Below are 10713 nucleotides of genomic sequence, written 5' to 3' on the forward strand. Positions count from 1 at the left end.
ATTTTTTTTATATTCCTACTTTATTCTCATTAAATTACGGCTTTATTCTTGTTATATAAGGACACTTTTTCTCAAAATACTACGAGTTCTCACAGAACACAGATATCAAGGATATATTTTGTATGTGCAGACATTTTTGAACATGAGCAGAAATCTACTGTTTAGTGAAACACAAATGAGCTATTCAATTCCAGAGGTTTTATGAATTAAAATGCATTCTTGTATCATTGAGGTAAATAACTGTCACATTTAGAGAGGTTACTTCCCCCAAATAAAAGACTATGTGTGTGTATATATTGTGCAAAAAACCCAGCATACACAGACCCATTAAATAATCAGATTGGAACCTACAAGCTAACTTGGCTAACATCCGAGCAACAGCAGGAAACAACTCAATTTGTTATTTTCAGCATAAAGCAGACGTCATAATCCTGCTACTAAACAATGCTGGTTTTGGCCCACATGCTGACACACACAATTCTCTCCAGACAACAGATGAGTCTTATTTCATTTTTAGATCAACTAATGATCAGGAAATACACTTTATGTTCTTTGTAGATCTGTGCTAAAAATAAAAAGCTGAAACAATACAAAGACAAACAACAGCAGCTGCTTATTTTAAGATATATTATTTGGAATTAAAAACTATGTTGTACCTGAGGTGGAATGTATGTACATTTACTCATATACTGAACTTAAGTACACATTTTAGTTGCTTTTAGTTTTAAATGTTATGCTGTTTATACTCCAACTACACATTTTAGAGGGAAACGTACTTTTTAGCAAGAATTTATTAATATATTATATAATTGTATAGGAGCATTTTTCTGCCTTATGTACTTTTATTTTTGTTAGTAATACTAATTAACTTTAACTTAAGTCATATTTTCACCGCAGGACATTTACTTGAAATGCTGTTTGTCTCCTCAGACTACAAAAGTCATATTTTTAGATTATTCTGTGTGATTTGTTATTCCATAGATGAGTAATTGCGGACTGTGATCGCCTTCTGTTTTTCATCACAGACCTTTCACAGGATCTTCTCATGTTTAGAAGCAAAGAAATTTCTTAAAATATATCTTATACTGTCACCTTGTGGTAACATAGAATATTACATATTTCTACTGCATTTCGGTCTCTTTTTGAATTATTATTTAGCTTCTTTTGATGTAAAACACAATGATAACTAAAGTCACTGTTGAAGCGACCGTGGTTCTTTTTTTAACACAGACCTTCAGTATGAACCGACTTGGTGGAAAACATTATACACGACAGAATCTACAACCACTTCAGCATAATTCAATCTCTAGAGGAGCCTCCCCATTACTTCATACCTGAATTCAAAGATGCCACTTGCATATTTTATCAGGAGTCACTGAATATTTCACATTAAGGAGACAGAGGATGCAAAAATTAAAGACTTGTGGCTTTTTTTAGAAGAACCTTTGTGCAGTAAAATAAGTTTATTTAGGAAGCAATTGTCTATAATTTTTAAGGTATTAAGATCTTTTTAAACATGTTCAATAAAGTTATACAGTATTATAAGGAATATATAGTGTTTTGAAGCTCTTTTATATCAACTTATTTTGGAAGAAACATGTTGGGGTTCAATATAACGCTGGTTTGTAATGAAAATGACTTTATCATCAGTGTCATTTGTTCAGCTCTGCACAAAACACAAACCTAATATCTGAAATATTAAGTACACTGTTGAAAGTAGCCCAAAATGAAAGCAACAATGCTCTTCATATTAAAGACTAATACAGAATAGAAAATGTAATTCTATGTAGTTTTTAAATATGTAGTCTTTTGAGTTTCTGATACGGACTATATAAAGCAGATGATTATATTTTGTAATATTTAATGAGTACGTCAACTCTGACAGTTTATAAGACATTTTAATTCCATGTCAGAGATGATAATCTCTATTCATGGACAGATGTTTTATTTCACACGTCTCCCAATACTGTGCTTAATGATCATATAGTTAACCTTTATTTCATCATATGTTCCTAATATTAAGGTCAATCAGAGAACAGACAACACAAAGAAACTATTGAGGTAATTCTATTTCTTTATTTCATACTTCATGTCAAGATATCTTTTTCCATATGAAGTTATGCCTCATAACAAAAGAAAAGTGTTTAAAGAACGAAGAAAATCGTGGCTCACAAAATAAAGGCATTCTCTCATAATATTCTTTACAAAGTAATCTTACAACAAACGGAAAAATTAAACAAGAACAATATCTCAGTTGTAACAGCAGAGTCACTCACTCAACTTTTGACTTGAACCTAACTGCGACAAAAGAAAACAAAAAGAACAGAATGATCTGTACAAACACAGTTTAGCTGCCTCCTGAGATTCTCCGTGGGACGGAGTCGCTGCTCTCAACCTGCACCACGGCGACGTGAGCGCCAGTGAGGATTCTCTCAAATTAAGTAAAACACATTTCACCGTCATCCATTTTCTTTTCCTTTTGTGGAAAACTGTACTTGAAAAGCTGTAGTACAACCCCCCCCCCGATGCAAACATTGCAATGGTGGAAGCTTTGGAGCAACGTCCGAGCCCGCCATACACACCTGGTGATGCCAGCAAGTGCCAAAATGAAAATGAAGACGCCTGATGATCAGAAATTAAAAGACAGTCACCGGCATTCCTAGTTAAGCTCTTTATAAAAGTAGATATGATGTGTTAGTGTATAATTATCTCTCGTTCACAAGACATTTACAGGCGACGACGACTCTCTCTCTCTAGCGACCGAAAACTTTGGTGATGCAGAAAAACGGCTTGAGATACCTGAACACTTCACTTTTAATATTGCTTTGACAAAAGTTATCATATGCTGTACAATATTCACTGACTGCACGACCGTTTGACACGTACGCATTCACACACACACATGAAAACCTGACAAGTTGGCGAGCAAATATTTCTGTATACAGGAGGAGCTTATGTGGTCTCCTGTCAGATTTTCCAGACAGGAAGAAGACAGATGCTTTATGGCTGGTAATATTACACTGTTTCCATTTCCCACCGCCTCGCTATCTTAAATCTATACACAAACAAGTGAGAATATTGGTGTGGGGGGGGGGGGGCCCTTTATATCTCTTTTTTTAATGTCCTCTGTCTTTTCTCATATGCCTTCTTTCATAACTTCCAGAGATAAATGCAGTTTTTTTTTCCCGCCCCTTGCAGATCCAAGATTTGGGAGTTTTGGATGAAGACAAACACGTTTCCATCTGTTCATTTGAGACGTTCCCTTCTGTTCTTTGCCAAAGCCAAAATCCCAGTTGACATATCACTCAAACAGTCATCCATAATCTGCTATTTGTTTTCTGCCAAAGAGTGTGATGATAAATCTGTTACCCTAACTTAACCCACAAATAGTTCCCTCTTACTGCTGACTCACTTCTTCCCCAGTAAGGAAGAGGATAGGTGACACGTTCGCCGCTCATGTCCTTCGCCTCCTAGTGTCCGTTGGTTTCGGTGGCGGAGGCGGGGGTGGAAGGGGTGGAGGAGCGAGAAGCGATCGAAGCCTTGTCTCCACCAGGACTGGACACTGAAGGGACGCCGTCGAGGGTCTTGACCCCGACCAGACCTACAGGAGACACCCCGGCTGCTGCTGCTGCCACCGCCGCTGCTGTGGCCGCAGCAGCTGCCCTGCTTGCAGTGATGGCAGAAATGGGTTTGGGTTGCGCCTGAAGTCCTGGGCTGCAGATGAGGTGATGCCTCTCCCAGTCTTTGTGCTGGCAGAAGGAGCCGCAGTAGCGTGCGGCGTTGCAGCCGCTGCACGTCTCGCTGGCTTTGCGGCCACAGTTCCAGCAACACTGAGGGGGAAAAAAAAAAAAAGAGACACGAGGCGACTGTAAGACTTCACAGGAATGTCTCTCGTGCAGATTTGAGTCTCTATTTGAGTAAGCAGAAACTCAACATTGACATATTGTCCCCCTGATAATCGCGTTGCCGGCAAATTCAAGTCCTCACTCTTCTTTAACCTCTTCTTTTCTCCACCAGCCCCTGAGGGAAATATCTAGCCCTTTAGCTGCTAAACGCTCCACTATGTCTTTGCATCGTTGATGTTTGGTGCTGTACAAATAGCAAACCGTGGAGATTTGGATCTTTTTTTCCACTGAAAACAACTACCCGCATCACGATACTGAGGAGAGAAATAACAGTGAACCCAAACACTGAGCTAAAAGATGCTAGTTGTGTGTTAGATGTAGTCTTTTTAATCCATGTTGATTATAGCAGCTGTAAATATGACTGTGTACATCTAAATTGAATGTTTAAGAAAAAGTGAATTTGATGTGCTTGTGTGTAGAATCACTTATTTTTCAACGCAGGACTTTATAGAATCTCATCAATCTAGTTTCCTGCTCACCTCACTGGAGTCCTCCTGTTCATTGATGACCATGACGGCATCCTCTTTAGCCTTCTTCTTGGCATCAGTCAGAGTCTTCTCCATCTTGGCCCTCTCGGAAGCAATCATCTCGAAAGCCTTCTGCTCGGCCTCCGCTACTGCCTTCTGAACCTCGTCCATGGCCTGACGCTTGACCTCATTCACCGCTTCTTCTATACATCAGGGGAGACATCAACCAATCATTAATTCATTCAATCTGTGCTCCAAACATTCATCCTCTGGGATCTTGATTATCGCTTGAATACCTTTTGTATCCAACTACATATATTAAATCCTTTTTTTAAATAACACATCAGTAATTAAATTTGATTGTGTTCTCACCAGCTTTCCTCCAGATCTCATCTGTAACGTATGCCGAGCCTGGCCGTGGAGCAAAGTCGCGCTGGGAATCTGCGGGGAAGCAGAGACAGAAGGGATTAGCACCTGCCAAGGCTTATAAAAGATATCAAGATGATTAATTGTTGAAATAATGGCCGACTTTGTGACTGACGGCTCAATGAAGGTAAAGGGCGCTGACAAAGAAAGGCCACAGAGGCAGACAGCGATACTATCTTTGTCATCTGGTCTTTTTAATTTGTCCGCATATCTTTCTAGGCCACACAACCAACGTAATTGTTGTTTATCAGAGTCTTGGACTGATCTGAGATCTGACAGCTTTGGAAGGGAATGTGTTTGGCTTGGAGGGAATTGCAGACCAACAAGCTGTGTCAACATTCTGTCTGTGTTGTGTTTTTTCTCTCTCTCTCTCTCTCTCTCTCTCTCTCTCTCTCTCTCTCTCTCTCTCTCTCTCTCTCTCTCTCTCTCCCTCTCTCTCCCCCCCTCTCTCCCTCTCCAACACTGCCACCTGGCTCATCTCCTCTTTCCCCATATTCTACATCCTCCGTCTCACCATCGCCTTCTCTCTTTTCCTTCATTTACATCCACTCTCTTCAACCACGCCTGCATTCACCCTCCCTGTCGCCATTTCCACCCCCCACTACAGTCTTCCTCAGCTCGAGCCCAGGCAGGCAGGCGGGCAGGCGGGCGGGCTTCCCGGCTGGGGGCCCAGATGGCGCTCAGGCGAGTCAGCCAGCTCTGCGTCTCTGAGCCTGCAGGACGGCAGGACGGCCCTTCTGTGGCCGATATGGCCGAGGCCAGTCCTGGCACCTGTCTGTGACGATGGACCAGCAGGGGGGGAGGCAAGGCTGGCACTCAGAAAGAACTGTGCCAGTACACAGCAGACTGGGGGACTAACTGTGGAGGGACCCAATAACGCCGTGACTTAGCTGCAATTCTATAATTGACCACTAGACGGCAGAAATGGAAGAGAGGCTGTCCTGGTTGGTGTTCAGACCTTTCAGTATCTAATATTGGGCCATATTTAAAAAACAGACTTGACCATCACGTAAAGTAAGTACAGCTCAGGGTGTTCAAATCATTAGATCTAATTATTAAGAATACAATTGGCATTTAAATTCAGGTTTTGTTACTGACTTGTATGTATAACCTCCGTATATAGTTACACTTTCCTGCCAAGACATATCTGTTCCTACAGGATCTGAGACTGATGCTCATCTATGATGCTTATTCCAAATTAACAAAGGATCAGTTCAGCCAACTGAACATCCTAAACTCATAACATGGGGCACTCATAACAAATTCTCTGCTCTGCTGCTCTGTAGCAGAAATTGGTAGATAATGCTATCTGGCACAATGTTTGTGTTTGTAATTTGGGTGAACCGGTCCTTTAAGCGCAACAACAAACTTTCCCAAAAATTTCCATTGGCCTGGCTTCATCCGATTGTTCATGAGGCAATCGTCTCTTGTAGGAAAACAAGAGGCTCCAATCACAGAAATGACTGGGTTCTGCGGCACACTGACGTAATTGAATTGAAAATAGCGGTACCCACCCGACTCTGCAGAGTGGGGGCTGTGTGTCTTCGAGAAGGGAGCGGAGCCCGAGCCTCCTTTGCGTGGGTCCTCCTGCTCGCTCGAACGCCGTCTCCAGTAGTTGAGCTCCTCGCGATCCGACTCCTGGCATCGTCTGAGCACACTCACTGACCTCCGTGTCTTTTCCACCATGTCAACGATGCAGTTCAACACCTAGAGGGTGAAGAAGGACGCGCAAAAATTGATCATTTGCTTTAGCTATTTATAGATCATTTTATCTAAATCTTATGTATGTTTAGGGGTGATTGTTCCATCTGTTAGCAAGACACTAATTCCCCATTTCAAGGTATAACATCCAGATGTGCTGTGAGAATTTTTAAAAACTCCTTAGCGTAGGACCCCAGAAGACAAATTACATTTTACATTCTTTGTCTATCACAAGCTATTAGCAGCAGTGGTGCCCGTCTGCAGACTTACATGGTCCAGATGCCTCCATTCATCAGCCCACTCTCTGTCTGTCAGTCTGTGGTCCACCGGCTCCTCTCGGTAGCCCCCGTTAGTGCCTGATTAAAGCACACACAAGACAGACCACTGTGATTAACATTCTTTTTAACTGTAAGAGAAGCTACAAGTGACAGTAAGTGAGGGAAAGGTGTGTGTGTGGAGAATCTTTTTTTTTAAGATGACAAAAAAAACAACAAAAAAAAAAAACACTAGACCGGACCTTGAAATTTGAGCTACAGTAGCTAAATTATTTCACCACAAGATCTCGTGATGATCATACATTGTGATAAAATATTTTCCACACATAGCAGCAGAGACAAGACTCACAGGCAGCAGCTTCTTACATGCAGAGTGACGGCAAATAAATGGGGAGCAAAAAAAGAAAAAAGAAAAGATGTGAGATGTACCGGGGGGAGGGGGGGTTATGTGAGTCACAGAGGTGGGGTGAAAGAGAAGAGGAGAAGCCTGTGATGCAAAACAGACTTCCAGCACCCAGAGCCTGCACACATCTGGAAGTCAGCTGTCAACCACACACACACACACACACACACACACTGGAGCTCACAGCATTCCAGTAGGGAGACACTCAGGCTGAGTGGAGTGGCTCCACTTCTAAACACAACCAGCCGGTCTGACACTCACTGTGGACCATTACAACCATGAACACACACACACATTTAGTGAACTATCTGATTCCAATTCAGTTGTTACACAACACTTTGAATTAAACAATATCTAACTGTGCATTTAACAGCAATAATAGTTTGCATACACAAAGCTTGTGTTCATGCAGAGCCCAGAAACTTCATGATACATCTCCATGTAAAGAGACAAACTGACTACAAAGACATAGCAAACCACAATCGCTTCAAATTGAGTAACAAAACAGCCAGCGAGAGGCCACATGCACACTAGGCCTGCTGAGAAGGACAACTATTCCCTCATGTGCAGAGAGTCTCTCTCTCTCTCTCTCTCTCTCTCTCTCTCTCTCTCTCTCTCTCTCATATCAGTTCAAAGCCACGAGTGTGCAGACTGATGTGTTTATGCGTGTGTGCGCCTTTGAGTTAAGTGGCGGCAGGCGGGCGGGAGTCAGACAAGGGACTAAGGCCTCGTAAACACAGCACCTCTACCATGAATATAACCAGGTATGTTTCTGTGCGTGCGCGCGTGCTACTGCCGTTTCCATTGCATGCTGACAAGCCCCAAATGGAGTGTAGATATACACCAGAGTAGATCCGACCCTCCCTGCCTGCACAGTATGGCTCTGTTTATACACACGTGGACTCCAAAGATGTATACGGGGCGGCTACATAGACACGCAGACCACCCGTTATCTGCGGCAGATTTTATGTGCGTTTATCTGCTTTCATGCAAAATGTGTTCATTTTATATGTATCAGCTACTTGCATTCACTCTGCTGTGAAGAACAAGAAGGAAGTAAAAGTTCTTGGTATTTAAGTATTTAGCAGGAAGTTTGCATGATGTACGGTAGCCTTTAATCATTCACTGAAATTAGAGGAAGTAATGTCTGATGCCGTTTGTTCAATGAACTGAACTTCTCCAGTACGAGCAGCCATGACTGGGACTGAACATCTCTTGTGGAATAAATTAAATGTCAGTAGTCATTGACTTTAAATCTCGAGATGCAAAATGACTCTTGGAAACCTGAACCATAAAAATGAGCTAAAGAGCATCACGTACCAGGAAGTCTGGGCCTGTCTTTGAGCTCGCGGATCTCCAACATGCGTTGGCTGTGCTCGCGGTGTAGGATGTGCGGCGCTGCGATGTCATCCAGGGCGTAGTGCTGCAAGGGCGGAGGGGTCGGGTGAAGCTGGGCGCTGAGGGGCAGCGGGTGGGCGGGGCTGTGTCGGGGAGCAGGGCTGATGGTGCAAATTCGTTTAGCGGCGGGCTCCATGGCTGGGGGTGGACGCTCGCGGTCGTGGAAACCGTTCTCTTTAGCTCTGAAGGAGAGAGAGGAAAGAGGGAAATTAAATTTAATTACAATAAAGTATGAAGGCTGTGTATGTACACGTCCACTAACGTGTACTTTCAGCTCACCTGTTGGGGCTGTGTCTCTTGGTGACGGCCTCTGGAGGCTCCATCAGCAGCTCTGAGGAGTCTGGAGAGGAGGCCATGGTGGTGCTCAGCAGGAGATGCTCGTGCTGGGACAAGTACTGGGCTGGGGTCTGCTTGGCTGCCCGTGCACAGTGGAGCAGCTCTCTCTGCAGAAGGGGCAGGTTTGCCTGGCAAGAAAGAAGGAATTTGGTGAGGTTGCATTCTGATTTGCAGAGTAGTCTAAAAACTGGGAGGACGACAATTCTCTATTTTTTGATATGATTGAGCATTGTTGTACCGGGTTAAATGTCAGCCACATGTCAAGTCATACATCGCATACACATTCAGAGGTATAGAGAGACCAACAGAAAAGAAGAAGTCACAAGTCAGCTCGTCATTAAAGTAGTGGAGGAGAGATCTGAAGCAGAGCAGAGCAGAAGTGTCCTAGCAGAGACCACCAGCACACAGAGCTAAGAGACACACTGTTCATATGTCTCCAGGGGAGGACGTCGTAGTGGGAGGAAGGGGGTTGTAAATGGGGGAGGGGGGGGGCACCGACTCCTTGAGGTCTGGCTGGAAGGCTCAATTTGGGCCTGGGTGTTGTTCTGTGCTGCCTCCATGGTGGCTGCGGCTTCCCTCGCTCAAATGAAAATGTTTTCTAAGCTGCTGCTGGAGTCGGTTGCTAAGCACGATACTTTTGGTCACAGTCTCCATATGCACGATGTTGCAGGGGCTTATGAACTTAGAAACATTTCATAACAAACGATACACAGACCCCGCGTCTGCCTCATTCCTCACCGTCGGTCTGTCTCTGAATATTTATCTGTGACTGTCTCTGTCCTCCTATCTTCCATCTCACTTTTTTGTTTCCCGGCATTTCCCTAATTGGGAACAGACTCCGGTGTGTTTGCAATTACGCCGCTTCCTCACTCCCTCATTCCCCCTTCGTCTTGAGCAACAAACTAAATAACCATGCCGTTCTCGTTTTGTGGCTCTGACCTCCTATCACGCAGCTCTTTTGGCCATTACCGAGCAGATTCTAGTAAAGCTTCTTCCAGGAATCTGACCTTTTGTCTCCACTGGCTTACTCTTCCGAGCATCGAAGATGATACCTCTGCTTTGTGGTCTACTCTCTGTAACACCCCTGTGGTCTCTCTCTTTTTTTTTGTGCACGTCTCCCATGCTCCTCTGCCTCCCTTATTTCCACGGAGCCCCGAGCTAGCGGACACATGTGCTGTGTGTTGGTACAGAAGAGGGCCCTCTGGGGTTCAGCGGGGCGGATGCTAGATTGGCGGCGCCTTGGCAGCTGAATGCTCTTTTAACGGCACAGCGGCTCCATATGGCACATGGAAGCCCATAAAAAAGGGAAGGCAACACTTCATAGGCATGTTTCACACTTCTGAGTTCCCACTTTTCCCTCTCTCCTCCTCACCCACCTTCTCTCTTTTCCACTTCCTCACTCCCTGACTTTGTCCCATCTGTCTGTTTCTGCCCTACTTTCTCTCTCCCTCTCTCTTTCTTCAGACGGGCTAGTCTCAAGGAGTTGGAATTAAGTCGTGGGTACCCCACCCGCTCGTAATAAATTGGTAGAGGGAGGGGAACAGAGGTTTCTTGTCTCAGCGCTCTCAGGCAGACAGATGGAGGGGCTCCAAAGGTGAGTAAGAGGTAAGTGTGGAAAAAGAGCACATTTCGACCACTTGAAGTTACAGCGGCACAACTGACTGAAGATTTATGGGCTGCTTTACCGAGGGGAGCTCTTAAAAAGTATACTCTTGCAGACTCCAGTGGTTACAAAGGGGCTCGAGAGGCTGTTTAACACACACACACACACACACACACACACACACACACACACACACACA

At 44.0% G+C, this 10713-nt stretch overlaps 1 protein-coding gene across 3 annotated transcripts in view; it reads right to left on the reverse strand.

Annotated features, from left to right (window-relative positions):
• Positions 1-2061: 2061 nt before the first annotated feature.
• The window catches only part of cbfa2t2 (CBFA2/RUNX1 partner transcriptional co-repressor 2), a 35221-nt gene continuing 26569 nt past the window's right edge, over positions 2062-10713 (reverse strand). For all 3 annotated transcript variants that reach the window (XM_031863012.1, XM_031863098.1, XM_031863186.1), the window contains exons 5-11: positions 8855-9039; positions 8498-8757; positions 6770-6855; positions 6313-6505; positions 4745-4813; positions 4385-4575; positions 2062-3830 (exon numbers count right to left, since the gene is read on the reverse strand). In XM_031863012.1, coding sequence (XP_031718872.1) covers positions 3471-3830; positions 4385-4575; positions 4745-4813; positions 6313-6505; positions 6770-6855; positions 8498-8757; positions 8855-9039 — 1344 coding nt within the window. In that variant the 3' untranslated portion in view covers positions 2062-3470. The remainder of the gene's footprint in view (positions 3831-4384; positions 4576-4744; positions 4814-6312; positions 6506-6769; positions 6856-8497; positions 8758-8854; positions 9040-10713) is intronic.

This window comes from Anarrhichthys ocellatus, unplaced genomic scaffold (assembly GCF_004355925.1).
Source record: "Anarrhichthys ocellatus isolate YVR2014 unplaced genomic scaffold, GSC_Weel_1.0 scaffold1, whole genome shotgun sequence".
Lineage (NCBI taxonomy): Eukaryota > Metazoa > Chordata > Actinopteri > Perciformes > Anarhichadidae > Anarrhichthys > Anarrhichthys ocellatus.